This window comes from Equus quagga, chromosome 8 (assembly GCF_021613505.1).
Source record: "Equus quagga isolate Etosha38 chromosome 8, UCLA_HA_Equagga_1.0, whole genome shotgun sequence".
NCBI lineage: Eukaryota > Metazoa > Chordata > Mammalia > Perissodactyla > Equidae > Equus > Equus quagga.
In genome coordinates this window covers 6495647-6512051 of record NC_060274.1, presented here as the reverse complement: position 1 = coordinate 6512051, position 16405 = coordinate 6495647, and the positions used below count along the sequence as shown (strand labels likewise).

The following is a 16405-nucleotide window of genomic DNA, read 5'->3' as shown; positions in this document are numbered from 1 at the left end:
TTTGGTACATACAACTACATTAAAACCTTATTTTCCTTGTATAATTCCGAATAACGCATTTAAAATTATAATTACGTAGAGGTGATTTCAGAGATTTTTGAAATGGAACATGTTAGATTTGGGGGCTGGAGAAGGAGTGACTCATCATTCGCATGGGGCCTGCATACTCTGTTTCAAGAGCTGACAAGAACTCTTCACAAAGAAAAAATATCAATCCATTGTGAATAATACATCAAAGATAAATATTTTATATTGCATACTTGTAGGAATAAAGAAAATAATAAAAACATGCACAGAAACATTGTTTATGAACCAGGAAAAACTGTATAACTCCTTTCAATTTGCTTCTAACAAACAGTGTGCGGTAGATATCTGCTTTATGAAAATATATTTTAAAAGCAATAATGCCATGATGAATCCTTGCTGAACACAATAGCTATAGGTTTCTATTTTTACTAAACTTGTTTAGAGGAATTGCAAGGTCTTTTTAAGCTTGCTAAATTCAAATTCTATCATTTTTTTTTTCTTAGGAAGATTAGCCCTGAGCTAACATCTGCTGCCAATCCTCCTCTTTTTGCTGACGAAGACTGGCCCTGAGCTAACATCTGTGCCCATCTTCCTCTACTTTATAAGTGGGACACCTGCCACAGCATGGCTTGACAAGCAGTGCATAGATCTACATTCAGGATCCGAACTGGCAAACTCCGGGCTGCTGAAGCGGAACGTGCAAACCTTACTGCTGTGTCACTGGGCTGGCCCCAAATTCTACTATTTTTAACATAAGTAAAATCCATACATGTAAGGGTCAAAAATGTACTTATAAACTCCACAGAGTTATTTTTAGTTAAAATGTATAAATATTATATACACATACAAATATATACATATATACACACATATATTTGCCCCAGTAAAATACACATCTACTATCATTGTCTTAATTCTTTCAATTATTGCAGAGATATTCATCACGATTTATGATGGAAAACAGTCCTGCATTACTTAAGGTTATTTCAGACTCTGAAGTAACTGCCTATTAATGATAATGACAATGATGATGATGATAATGCTAATAAATGCTAACATTTATACAGTGTTTACTGTATGTTACACTGTGCTCTATGAGCTTTACATAAATTAACTAATTTAGTCCTCACAAAATTCTAATGAGATAGGTATGATTATTATTCCCATTTTACAAATGAGCAAACTAAAACATAAGGGACCACATCCTCTAAGCATGCAACATAAATTTTTAAAAATTGTTTTGCCTTACTTTGTAATATTAAAAACTAGACACTCCCAAATACTTACAAGCTATATTATAATATGTACATTCTATAGAGTATCATGCATACACTTAAAATGAAGATTATACAACATGGAAAATGCTTATGACTTAATGTTAAGTGAAAGAAAATCACTTCTTATACAACTGAAATTGCATTTTCACACTGATTACAACTGTGTAAGTCAGCCACGCACATGGTCAAGGGCTAGGAAATGTAACACACCGCAGGACTCCTGCTCCTCCTTCTGTCTCTCCTTCCCCTGTTTGATAAGCTGAGCCCTGCTCAGTAGGCACATCTCTGAACTGAATCCCCGCAGCTTGGCTTTCACCAACCACTGTCCAGGACTGGAGGCCTGAAGGCCCCTAAGTGACCACTACTGTCCGAAGTCCAAGGCTCTTTTCTTCCTCACCTTCCTCCATCTTGTCACAGCACACACGCGTCTTTACCAGTAATTTCCTTTTCCAAATATTCTCAAAAGCGTCAGTTGGGTAGATAACACCTCCTTTACTGGCTCCTCTCCTTGCTCCCTAAGTGAAGGAGTTGCTCACGCCTGTTTTCTGACCCTTGGTAATTACATCTATTCCAGTAACAGCAATATTTACCTCTATGTAGGTCATCTTTAAACATAAAGCAAGCCCCTAAGCTCCACCTCTAAGTTCTCCACTACCTTCGAGACGTCTGCATACAGATCTCCTGCTGGCATCAACTCTCATCATGAATAAAATTCCCCATCTTTCCCACAATCAAACTGATGTCCAGACTCCCATTTCTCTCCACACGTGAAATCTCAATGCTGACTCTGTCAAGGCTCTGTAAAATACAGCTCTAAACTCCCTTCTTGTCCAGTCTTCAACATCTCCTCCAGGCTCTAGAAGAATAGAAACCTATGCTTTTTCCCACGCATGCTCCCTGCTCCTTGTCCATCTACGGAAGCCTACACAATCTTCAATTCATCCATGAAGACTTTCTTGGAGACTTCCAAATCAGACATGTTTTCTCTGCCTTTAAAACTTCATAATACTTGCATTTCAGTTGTCATATGGCAGTTCTGATATATTTTATAGCTATTAAGTTGAACCACATGAACCTGCTGAATAGTTTTAACGTATGCTATATGGTTCACTCCAATATTTCTGTTGATTTTAGAGCCCACAGACAAATAGCAGTCTCCAAAAAGCTGGGGATGAGTTTTGCCTTTCTTTGGAATCCCCTGGGAAGCCAAGAACATTGGAAGTATTTAGAAAGTGTTTCTCAAAACAATCTAAATCAGTAAGTATCTTTTTGTTTTTTTAGAGGAAGATTAGCCCAGGGCTAACTACTGCCAGTCCTCCTCTTTTTTTGCTGAGGAAGCCTGGCGCTGAGCTAACATCCGTGCCCATCTTTTTCTACTTTATATATGGGATGCCTGAGACAGCATGGTGTGCCAAGCAGTGCCATGTCCACACCCGGGATATGAACTGGCTATCCCTGGGCCGCCGAGAAGCGAAACGTGCACACTTAACCACTGCGCCACCGGGCCGGCCCCTCAATAAATATCATACATATATCATAAAAATACAAATATCATACAAATATCATAAAAAACATACATACATGTTTGTAAAATCAATTGTCTGTAGCAGTTAATCTAACCCATCCGCTTGAATGGTAGAAGTGAGCAGACTTAGAAGCTGCAACTTCAAAACTTCTGGAAACATAAAATATTGTGGTTCATGGAGCTGTTTTAAAATAATTTATTTGTGAAGGAAACCTTCTTGGATTTAGAGGTTGGCAGGTACAGTAAAAAGCTTTTTACTTGACTGAAACAAACAAAAAAAATCAACACGCGTTTTTAGCACAGGCACTTACCTTACAAAAACAAATTGCCTAAAAGCAAAGCAGAGAAGTTTGAGCACAGTGAGCAAGTGCCTCCCGCCATTGCCATCGGCAGGTGATGCGCTGGAGAAGGAGGAGAGCCATCCGCATCACTATCACTTCTTTTGTATACCCAAATTCCAAAAGCATTTCACGGAGCACTAATTATCATCACCAAGAAGAGACAGTGACAGGATGTCAATACAAGATGGACTCCATGTAGCGGGATACAGCAGCCCCGCTGTGCACACATTCGGGCTTTCATGCTTTCACAAAGAATAACTTCAATTCACACTGAATTGTGTTGGCTGGCTTTCCAACAAATTATGAGACTTCATTTCTAGGTGCTGCTTCTCTTGCCTAACCAGTTCTCCCTTTATTCCCACAGAAATCACTTCTGTGAATGAAAGACCCAGATGAAAAGCATATGGGGCTTTAATGGTATTAGGAGAAAGCATTAGGGCCAGGAGAAAAGGCACGCCTAGCTCCTTCTTTAACATTTCACTGGCCTATCTAGGGAAAATCTGACTGAAGCTTGGAGAAACTAAACACACAGGTGGACTTTATCTTCAGTCTTCCTTCGTCACCAGCTTTGGAACTGTGCGACTCTGATCAGGGCAGGGAACTCCCAACGCTTGTCATGAATGGGGCCCTGAGGCCTGCACCTCCTCTAGCAAACCACAGCAGCAGACTCACGACTATCCTCCAGGGGTCACAATTGGGTTGCAAATTCCTCATGGCGCAGTGACTGAGCAGCCTGATTCGGAACAATTTATTGGAATCCTTCTTCATTTAGATTCAAATGGAATAAGTAAGGTAGAAATTGAACAGACACAGAAAGTGAGCCTTGCTGCTCCTGTAGTCAGTAAACATTTATTCACTAAGCCCGGTTTGTGTGTTCTCTCTCTCTCGTTTTCTTTCTCGCTCTCTCTCTCTCACAGTGGTTCTTCCAATCCTTCCTGCTTGCTGTTTTAATGCATAATTAAGAAGGTCAGAATTAATGAAGCGATGTGGAGTAAAGTTCAAGGAATCCCCAGGCGCTATTTATTCTATTAGATCTCAGGCATGAATGTCAGCTTGGCAGCGTAAGCGGCATAAACAATGGGGCTGGCTGCATCCCAGGAATACCCACCAAGGGAGACTCACCTGCACTGTCAAGTCATTCCGAAGATCCTTCCCTGCGAAAATCACACGCAACTGGTCAGCTGGAACCCCCTGTCGCTTAGCAACCGCCTCCTTGAGCTGGAAGATGCTGGTGTTAGAATCGACCTCCACTGGGAAACCATGGCTGGAGTTGAACCTGACAAACACTGACCAAGAAAATTGGAAGGAAGGGGAAAAAAAGTGAACATTACTCAGAGCCCTTAAATGGCAATAGCAACATTTCTGAATCAACTTACCTATCACCCACCCTTCGATGAATGGCATATATTTTCTTTCAATTATAACATGAAACTTAAAGTTATGGAGCAGCATTTGGAGAAAAATGGAGTTTCCCTGTGGGATCTCCCTTTCCTATATTAGTCAGTGACCAACAACCAAAATTGCCTGCTCCCTTTGACATCTGTCCTGGGAAACAGAGGGACTCGAGCAGACCACTTGCTTGATCGGAATTGTAAGATTCCCAAGAGTTTATCAAAGAAATCCAGCGCTGACAGCTTGAACAAATGCACATTCCCTCGACAGCGCCCCTCTTAATAAAAATCAAAGGCGTTGTGTTAGCACTCATGGTACAGCAATGGAAAGAATTCAAGCCACTTGATAGACTAGAGCAAAGACCCACCCGAGGAGGGCATGTCTAAGAGCCCTAGGCATTGGTGGTCCTGGCCAAAAGGCTCCACGGGGTTGTATGGAGATACTTATGTGCCTTTCTTCTGAAACTAGTGACACCACTTCTCTTATTGGAACTGCTGTCCCTCTCAAGACCCGGAGGAAACCAGGTCTGCAACCTTACAGTCTTCTCGCACGCCTTCTTCTCACTGCCAACAGCCATACCACCTCTTCAATGTCTCTCTCCTCTGTCCTTTCCTCTCTATTCCTTCTGTCACTGCTCTAAGTCAGCCTCTCCTTAAACACTTTTTAGATTCTTGCAGTAGCGTTCCAACTGGAATCTTGATATACTCTCTTCACTTCCAAAATGCCCTACACCGTTCTGCAAAGTAAGCCTTATTAATCCAAAGCCCTGACTGCGTCATAACACTCAGATCCTTTGAAGTCTCACCCTGTCCACTTGAAGAGAAAAATCCAAGATCCCTTTCATCCAACACAAACCTATATTCTAGCATTTTCTCCATTAGTCCCCACACGTGCTGTGCTAAACTAAATGCTCCCAGAAAGCACATCGCAGAAAACTCCCGCACCCGTCTCTTGCCTTTATTCATGCCACACCCTTCTTCACCTCTGCCTGTTGAAAGCCTGTTCATCTCCATGATCCTCCTCAAATGTGACCTACTCCAAAAGGCCTTTTGCAATCAGCCCCATCAAGACTCAGCTCACCTCTTCAGGGTTCCAGTGGCATTTACTATGTACATTTTGCAGCACTCGCTGCATTCTCTTACAGAAGCAACATAGTACAGAGGTTACAGTACATCCTCCAGAGTGGAAGGATCTATGCACCAGTCCCTGTAGGTCCCTTCGCAGCTTAGCAGACTGGGGGTCAACATATTAGCCCTTGCTCTTTAACTCTCACTGCCCTAACCTTCAAAATATACATAAACCATGGAGTGTGTTCCGTGATGCATTGTATAATATTTATAGTGCTTACAACTATAAGATACCTTCAAAAATAATGGGTATTTGTATATGTCTCAGAAGTTTTTGGTATATATTTTAATTTATCTAAAAGATTATAAACTCTCCAAGGCCAGGCACTATAGTTTATATTCTGCTGTATATCCTTTAAATACACCATTATCACTACTTCTCAATTCAAATATGAGATGGCCCACCTAATAAAAATGACAAAGTAATAATTACAATGCCAACACTTACCATGTGGCAGAAGTTGTACCTTACATATGCTATTTTTAAGCTTCCCAATGATCTGGTAAGGTTAGTAATATTATCCTTATTTAAGAGAACAGGAAATGAAGGCCTAGAGAATTTTAATCACTTTTCTAAGGACATCAGCTACTTTCTAATGGAATCAGAATTCAAATTCAGTCAAACTAACTCTAAACCCAATTCCATTTCTACCATAACAGGCTGCCTAAAACATTCTCAGAAGAAAAGTCCACATTCCTTTTCCTTAAGATAAAAAAGACAAACAACAGTAGCAAAAAGGCTTTATAACGTAATTCAGGTATTCCCTATACAGGTTAGCCATAGAAAATGGGATTAAAAAAATAAAAACCCTGGTGAAGAGCTAAGAGCAAAGAACAATGAACAATGGTTATAAGACACAATGAGATAAAAATGAGAGCAGGTGCCACTGATGACACCACAACAGCAAAAACCTGACATATCTTACCAGCGTGGAAAATATTTAGAAAGAGTAAGGACTGGAAGTGACAAAAGTATTCCAAATAAAGAAAACTGATGGAAAAAAACAATTACAGAGGAAAAAGGTGCTTTTGACATACTTTTAGGTAGATGTCATGTGACACCATTGAAAGTAGAAGAGAAATGAGAATGTTTTGGAAGCCCTGGAGGTATATTCACAGCATCCTCAGATCACAGATCATAAGGCAACCAATTCATCAGATAAGACACGGGACAAGTGAGGAGCCATAGGGGACAAAAGGTATGGTCCCAGTTCTAAACTTGATTTTCTAGTAGTGGGAATAGATTTTTTTAAACAGCAAAATAGCATAGCGGGGAATATGGGATGAAGCAGCTGGGAACTATACTACAGCTACAGAAAAAGGAATAAAAGTTCTAGGAGATCTTAAGTTGATGATTTTTCTCTAGGGATTCAAACCATGGGAATGCCACCTTAAGGACAAGAATTATAAAGAAAAATAAAAGGGGACAAAGCTGCAAAAAACATATCAGATGACTCTGTGACAGTACTCAAATCATTAGTATCTAAAAGCTTTTTTCTTTATAAGTAGAAAAACTAAAGTTTTCAAGCTTAAGTTCAAACTGGATAAATCATATCAATACTTTAGAAATGAATATTTTTGAGCAGGTCAGATGTGGTACGAATTTACAATGAAAAAATTGATCAACCTCAAATACCCATTACAAACGACTTGCTGAGATGATGAATGCATTAGGAAGTTTGGGAAAGAGTCCATAGGAGACCCTGTACACTTAGTATAGAGCAAGTTTGTACTCCAAAAATAGTTCCCTAACTTGAGTCACCTAGAGGAGGCAGCGCTAATTAAGGCAGTATCCATTATTTTTATTGTCACTAAGATAGATTAAGTGGGATATGGGTAAATGCTAAACAAGGTAGCCTATTTTTCTGGATTCTGCTCCACTCCATGATGGACAGGAAACTTCCAGGAACAAAGAGACTTGATAAAGAATTTAGCCTGTCTCCATTTTCTGAGATTTAATTATAAATTAAAAGTTTGGGAATGCATTTTTTTTAATGAAACCTACTATAGTGCCAGAAATAAACATCCTATCAATCAACATTATCAATAATAGGTATTATCAATAAATATCATAATACACCGATAAAGAAAAAGATAATGAGACACATTCACACTCATTTTTTTATGTTACCCCTGTGCAGAGTTCAGAAAATCCAAAGGATAAGGAAGTAAGTGAGAGCAAAGAGGGGAAGGAGCCCTTGTATTTCTCTCAAAGCTGTTCTATGTTGTACATGGGTCGCTGCCACACCGTGGCTTGATGAGTAAGTGGTGTGGGTCCCTGCCCAGGATCAAACCCACAAACCACGGGCCACTGAAGGGGAGCATACCCAACTTAATCACTACACCACCGGCCGCCCAGAGACCTAGAAATTTTTGCTGAGAGAATCAAATAAGAACAGAGCCTGAGATAAAGCATTTCCATCAGCATACAAACGGGCTCAATGCCTTTGGGCAAGGCAATTCTTCTTCAAGAGAGAATGCCCATCTGCGGGATGTTTAGCTCCAGCTGGAGCCCTGTAAATATCAGGAGCACTCCCCAGCAATTAAGGCAACCAAAAAGGAACCCGGCACACCTACAAATGGCCTTTGGTGAGGAAGTTTCATCTTTACCTTTGAGAAATATCACCAAGTCTAGTATCTCTCATCTTATGTAGACAGACACACCCTGTCCTCGCATTCCCCTCCAGTGACAAACCACTTCTCTGCACAGAAAAATTTATTGTGAACTTCTTTCAGTCCTGCTCTCCACTTCTTTAACTTGCATTCTTTTGTGAACTCACTCTTGAATACTGCTCTTGGGAAAGCAATGACCTCCACATCTCCAATTCACTGGTCGCTTTTCTATTCTTCTCATATTTGACCATTCAGAGACATTTAGTAGGCCTTTGTTCTTCTAACATTTTTCTCTTGGCACCACCCCTGTGCCCTCCTGGCTTCCTCCCTACAATACAGGACATCTTTCTTAGCTTCATCTGCAGGATTCTCTTCCTTTGCTGGACCTACTGATTTTAGGGCACTCAGGGGTCCTTGGACTCTCTGCTTCCGTATCTGAGTGTCCTCCCAGGGATGGTATTACCCGAACTGCATGCATTATAATTCATGCACAATTTAACGTATTTCCATGGGAAATTTTCATTTAACGTGATTTTTACTTTATATTCTTAGTTTAAAATCCTATTCTGCCACAATCTTCTACTTCTGCACATCTGCAAGAACATCTGAGACCATGGGTTACCTAACTCTTAGGATCAATTCCTATATGCCTCAAGTTATAGAATTGGCTAATAAGAACTATGCTGGGCATGCACTTAACAACTTTCATATAGAAATCTCAAAATACTTAAATACAAGGCAAATTAACCTCCCACTAATCACAAAGTATCTTTAGCATTTGGGAAATAAACTCTGTCTTATCCCTAATTTCTTGCATTCATAATTTAAACCATTTGTTAAAGGACTGTAGAACAGGCAGTTATCAGAATATTTCCCTAGTGAAAAATTTTAATATACTTAAAATCATTAAAAATTAGCTTAAGAAATGATTACAAAAGAATATGTATGTGAATTTATATTTATGTATATATGTGTGTATATATATCCAAAGTAACAAAAACTAATGTGTGTACATGTACCCACACTCAATATTGAGCATATGTATAATATGTATATATAGGGTATACATATATATAAAAATTAGTCTATGACATCTTAATATTAGTCTAAGAAATAATTACAAAGGAAAGATGTGTATATATATATGCATATATACACATATATATATTATATATATATGTGTGTATATATATATCCACATATATATATTTTATACATACACACTCACAGATTTTGTGAACCTAGATAAATGAATTACCACATTGGGTACTTTATTGTATGTTTTAAACTTGAACTTTAATAACATTTTCCTTAAACTGAGAAAAATATAAAGTATGACACAGAAAGAACATTTACAATTTAGGATGAAAGTAAGTAGGGAGTGAAAGTGTGACAAGCACTTAAAAAATACATGTATATACACACATATACATACTAATACTAATATTTTAAGAAAACTAAGATGTTGTTTTGAAAGAGAGCCATTATTGTATCCTGAATATCTCAAAAAATGAACAAATACAAAATTACTGGTTAAGGAATAATAGGCATTTGCTATCTGGCCATACAAGTCATTTCTAAGTCCAAAGAAAAAAGTAAGAAGAAAGCCAAGCGCACCATCTAGTAAAGTAACCCCTCCTATACACCAGACACAAAGAACAGCAACAAAAAAACCATTTGTATTGAGTAAAAGAAAGGAAGAAGGAAATGCTTTTATTGTGAGTTAATATAAATTAGCAATTCATGCATTAAACATATTTAAGCTAATATATTCCAGAGCCAGAATCACATTACTGCTGAGTTAATATGAGAAACATACCTAGATGAGTGTCTGGCACACAGTAAGCACTCACTAAATAACAGTACTAATAGTAGCAGGAGAAATCAATATTCTTCTATCTTCTATTGACTTAGCACAAATCATAATTAATGGTTAACAAAATAGTCAGATAGCCAATATAAGTAAGTCTTTGGCTCAAATGCCAAAACTCATGATACAATTTTTATCCCTAAACTTTAAATACAAAATTATATTTACAAATGTATGTTCTAAGCTCTTAGCAAAGATTTAAACAAGTGGCATGTACAAATCAACAGGACACCTGGGTGGAACCTCTGCTTCTCAACTTTCTTGATGTCACTTAACCTGCGTGGGCTTCAATATCCTCATAGGTAAAAATAAGATTCATATCTATCTTATAGGGTTGTTACAAGGATTAAATGACTGACTACGTGTGAAGTTCTTAGATTAATGCAGAGTATAATGTAAGTACTCAGTAATGTTAGCAGCTATTACTAACCAAGAAAAATTAACCAAATTTTCCATAATAAATTGGAAAAGAGCTCTCTGGTAGTCATCAAAATGATCTACATCCTTAAGCTCCAATTGGAAATATTTGTTACAATCTTCTCTTAAAATCGCTACAGATGTGGAGAAATTGGAAGCTCATATATTGCTGGTGGGAATACGAAATGGTGCCGCCACTCAAGCAGTTAAACACAGAGTTGTCATGTGACCCAGCAATTCTGATCTTAGGTATATACCCAAGAGAAATGGAAACGTACGTCTATATAAACACTTGTACATGAATGTTCATATCAGAATCACTCTTCATAGCCAAAAGGTGGATTAAATAATAAATGGATATATGCATAAATGGGGTATATCCATACAAGGAAATATTATTTGGCATTTAAAAAGGGACAAAGTTGTGACTCATACTACAACATGAATGGAACTTAAATGCTAAGTAAAGAAGCCAGTTACAGAAGAACACAAGTCATATGAGTCCATTCATATTAAATGTCCAGAATGGGCAAATCTACAGACCGAGAAAGTAGATTAGTGGTTGAGTAGGGCGGCAGTGGGGGGTGTCTGGGGAGAGATCAGAGTTGCTGCTAAAGGGCCGGGCTTTCTTTCTGGGACGATGAAAATCTTCTAAAATTGATTGTGGTGATAGTTGCACAACTCTGTGAATATACTAAAACCCATTCAATTCTAGACTTTAAACGGGTGAATTTTACAGTATGCAAACTATATCTGAGGAAAGCTGTTTCTCCCTAAAACATCCCCCTTCCCCCAAAAAATCTCTGTTTATCCATCACTTATTAAAGTACTTGGTAAAAGACAACTACTTAGTACTTTTGGAATAAGCAAATGAATGAACGTGCATTCACTTCCTTTTAAATGGTTTTCTTTCCTATTTTTATTCATTATAGAAGTCTGCAATTACGGGAAGAAATATAAAATTTGTAAACATCATCTTTTGCATTTAGATGTTTGCTTTTACAGTGTGGTAAAATTTTGTTGTTAAATATCCCACAGTTGCTGTACCTAGAAGTGCTTTAAGGATCTGGAATAGTGCTAATGTTATGAAAAAAAGAAGACATATATTTCAACATTTAATATAGAAAATCTAATTTGCTCAAATTACTCACACTTCTAATTTCCATATGCTCTAAAGTAAGTATGAATAAGATTTAGACCAAATTGCCGGTGACATTAAAATTCATTCATTCGTACTTTCAACAAATATTTACTGAATAAGTAACTATGTGCTAGGCACAGTGCTAGAAACTGATGTTACAGAAATAAATAAGACAGCCTTGGGGCAGAGATGTTAAAAGAGAATCACGCACTACAATATAATATATCTTATATTAGGATTTGTGGCATGTGTAATATAATCAATGCTTTGAGAACAGAGAAAAGGGAGTGGTTAAAGGCTGGAGGACTTCAAAATATTTCAGGTAAGGGAAAATTTATGGCAGATATAGCAAAATAAGTAGCAGATTTCCAGGTAGAGATTTTTTTTATTGCTACAGATCAAAGTCATAATTTACTAATTAATCTTTTTGAAAAAACAAAGTGTTTTCATTAGCCATTAGGATATCAGTATTATAGGATAGATATATTTGCAGTAGTGAGCAGACAGCAATAAGGGTCTCAAATAAGTTTAAGAACTCTGGAGGTGCACCTTGAAACTTTTAACAGGCTAAGTTTTCTAATGCACAGAAGGACAAAGGAAGTAATTCATCTTTCAATATTCCGACAACATGTGAACTAACCAAAAATATCCTGGGTGTCACACATTTGAAAAGGAAAATGTCAAAATATCTACATGTTTATATTCTTAATTTTATGAGATTTTAAAAGTGGTTTCATGATTATGAACTGCACACCTGAGGCCAACGTTTGGTTTACAAATGTGTACTGTTAATTAAATTGGGCATCAGATGTGTGATGTAAATGGCTTCTCACAAAGGCATCTCTAGTTCAACTACGTAAATCGATACACTTATTTCAAAAACATCAGGCCTATTTCATTTCAACTTGACTTTTACGACAAATCTGTGTTTGCATGTGTATACATATAAAAAAATATATGTGCACACACATACACATATAGTGTCCTCCAGTACAAGCTTTAAGGGTTGAGAAGCTAAGGGTTGCCTTCTCATCATGCATAGTTCTATAGGTCCACCTGTAATAACAACTATGTCTTCTGACAGATGGTTTCTGATAAGATATCCAAATTTTAACACTGAAGGAAAATATTACAGGACCATGAGATAATCTTAAGGCTATATACCTGAAGTTCAAGATCAGGAGTCAAATGAAAACTTTATTTAGTCCAGTAAGTTTAAAACTCATCTTTGAACATTAGTACTTGCTTTGATGCAAAGTCTCTGCGAGAGTGTGTATTAAATCACTTAACCTCCATTATTAAATCTCCTAACCTATTTCAAATGATTGCTCTTCAGGAAAACACAACAAGCATTATGGTAAAGATGATTCAAAGCAAAAAGTTTTCCCTGAAGTCGTTGTAATATTAACATTGCACAACAAAAAAGAATTTAACTCAAATCTTTCTGTTTGCAGATCATTCTCCATTGGGTCTTTCGTGTATCTGCAATCTTGCCTCACTGCCCTCTGCACTGGACTATCTTTTCATGGATGTTTGTATAGCATCTTAAAAGTTAGAGATAGCGTCTCCCTCTGGAGCAAAGGGCAGGCATGCATACTGTGTTATACAAGATTCCCTAAGTTCTTGGTTCCTCTCCTTTAGGCCACCCACTGTGTATGCAGGTGTCACCTGGCCTCTTCACAGTGCTCTATGGGAGTGGGGACCTAGAGGATGCTGATAATGTGGCTACTGCTTTGCTGTGAGTAATAAACAATCCTTTTCTCTGACCTAGGAGTCTCCTGTCTTCTACCAGCATCCATGCAACTGCGGCAGGCTAACCTGTCAGCGTGCAAAGAGGGTAAAATCTTATCTTGTCACAGAACTTGACACTGCCCATCATTTCCTTGCCTTAGGCATTACCTTCTCACTCTCTGGGGTGCTTTTTCTTTTTATTTTTTGGCATTCTGGAAACCACATTTAGAAAATAAAATAAAAATGAGCTCTGGATTGAAATAAAATACACACCTTCATTTTAATCAAGGACTTTCCCCAGCTTGTCTTTTTTAAGATGAGATGATGAGGTAATGTTTAAGCTGGAAAATGTTTTTATTAACTACAAGTACTTTCAACAGAAGGAATTCTAATAATCCTGATGCCATAGACGCAAACTTAGAAATATGAAAGAGCAGTTTTCCTTTTCACTTGGAAAACTTGCTGACGCTGATTAAAAGACAATTACTTGTTTTTGTGTTTTTTTTCATACCTAAGTCTTTAATCCAAATTAAATGTATCTCTATAAATGGGAATCAAGGATCCAATATTACATAGATACAGAGAGATATAGATATATTGAACAGCCAAATAAATCAACTTTGCAAATCACTCTGTAATTAAATGACAAAGCATTTCATTCACCTTTTCCAAGATTTCAATCATTTATCATAGAACTTTTATTCTCTTTCTTAAAGAAAAATTGAATTTTGATTTTAAAAATCTAGACATTTTCTCAAAATAATGTAGCACTCATATATGTATTAGAGCAAACTTTCATTAGAAATTTGTCTACAAATGCATGTTTTAAAATCTCTCTCCAATCCTTCTTAATAAATGCTACACCTTTGTCACTCCACTAAACACACTGAGAAAATCAAGAGGCCAGTCTAACAGCCAGGCGTTCTCATGGCTTTTGATGTGTTCAGGACATGCATTGGTCTTCACATTGACGTGATTCTCCATCTGTGTAACGTATCCATATTCGGCGCCCCTTGCCCCAGTAGAGAGGATGCTTTCCTAAAAATTTCCAGGGATGTGAAAAACTTCTCCAAAGATTATTTTATCATCTGGTTCGTTACATATTAAGCTGTTTTCCAGATATCACTTCTACAAATATAGCAAAGAAAAACCAGTGGAGTAGTCAAATCTTCGATGTCCAAGCTGTCATGTAACTCCAAGAAGTGGGCTAGCTTCTCTCTCAACTAGTCTTTCTTTGACAGCACTAAATTTATCATCTGATTTTTATTGCCGTTTATAGAATTACTCTTTCTTTTCCTTCAGTTTTACATCCGCAAACAGTTTGAGGACCACCTAGAAGATGGATTTCAATGTTTACCAAATTTTCTCTTCTTAGGAAAGGCTCATCTGCCATAACAGCAATTCTACACCTGCCTTTGAAGGAAGCTTCCAGAAATTTTACTATGCTTTTCATTATATTAATCTGAGTTCACATTATTAATTCACAAAAACTTCTGACTTTCTTTCAGAATTAGATTGATTTTTTATTGAGATATAATTCACATACCATAAAATCCACTCTTTTAAAGTGTACGATTTAGTGGTTTTAATATATTCACAGAGTTGTACAACCACTGTAGCTGTTTACCACCATCTAGTTCCAAAACATTTTCGACATCTCACAATAATTCCATACTCATTAGCAGTCATTCCCCACTCACTCCTCCCCCTAGCCCCTTGCAACTATAAGTCTACTGTCTGTCTCTATGGACTCACTTATTCTAGGCATTTCATATAAATAGATTCATGCAATAGGCAATCTTTTGCACCTGGCTTCTTTCACTTAGCATAATGTTTCCAAGGTTCCTCCATGTTGTGGTATGTGTCAGTACTTTATTACTTTTTATGGCTGAATAATATTACATTTTATGGATATACCACATGTATCCATTTATCAATTGATATACATTTGGTTGTTTCCACTTTTTTGACTATTACTAATAACGCTGCTATGAACATCTGTACACAAGTTTTTGTGTGGACATATTTTCATTTTCCTTGGGTATATACCAGCAGAATCACCTGGTAACTCTATGTTTGACTTTCTGATGAACTGTCAAACCTCGATTGATCATGAATGTCAAGCAAAAGTGACAGTTTCATACACTATTGCTCAGGCAGGGTTTTGTCAGATTGGTGAAATCAAGTCAATTCATTCGCATTTCCACAATACAGACTCATATTTTAACTAAGCATCTAAGCAGGTCCTACAATTTTTGGAGTAAAAGTGGCTACTTAGTGATGATTACTACTGGTGGCTATGGTAACGCTAACAGTCTATCCTATCAGATTCACAAGAGGAAAGCTCAGGAAAATGATCTTGTGGTCATAATTCTCAATTATTTCTCTGCTAAATTTCCTTGATTATTTTCTAAGCTTTTAACTAGTTCCAAGATCAAGCTTCATATTTCCTCTTTTTAACCACAAATATGGGTTCCTAGTTGAAAATATGACTTACAAATCTTATTACACTTTGAAAATGTAAGATGTTAAATGCAGAATGACAGTAAAGTTGGTAAACACAAAATTGTAGGTACTTAAAAATAAATTCAAAAGCATAGTGCTTTGGATTTGCACAGTGCAAAATGAAACTACACTAGCACTAAAATTAGTTTCCTAATAACAGCAAAAAAACACATTCACTAAAGGAAATAAAAATTCTATGATCTCTTATTTTTATGGTAAGAAAACCCAAACAAGGATTGTCTGACCTAGACAAACCAGTTACTCTTGTTTTAGCTTGACCATGGGTGTGGCAGAGCCTTTTAAGGCTGCACAATATAAAAAATCATGTAATTCATGCTTTTAAGTTTCTATGATAATATTTTAAAATTTTCTGATCTCTTTTTTGATTATAAGATGCCTTGGGCAGTAAGAAGGGGAAGGAAAGAATTGGAGGAAAGAA

The 16405-nt window shown here is 37.2% G+C and overlaps 1 protein-coding gene across 3 annotated transcripts in view; it reads right to left on the bottom strand.

Annotated features, from left to right (window-relative positions):
* PRKN (parkin RBR E3 ubiquitin protein ligase) overlaps positions 1-16405 on the bottom strand; it is a 1211604-nt gene that overhangs the window by 969328 nt on the left and 225871 nt on the right. For all 3 annotated transcript variants that reach the window (XM_046670682.1, XM_046670681.1, XM_046670680.1), the window contains exon 2: positions 4293-4456. Coding sequence is in view for 2 of the 3 variants with exons in the window: in XM_046670681.1 (XP_046526637.1) it covers positions 4293-4456 (164 nt within the window). In the remaining variant the exon portion in view is untranslated. The remainder of the gene's footprint in view (positions 1-4292; positions 4457-16405) is intronic.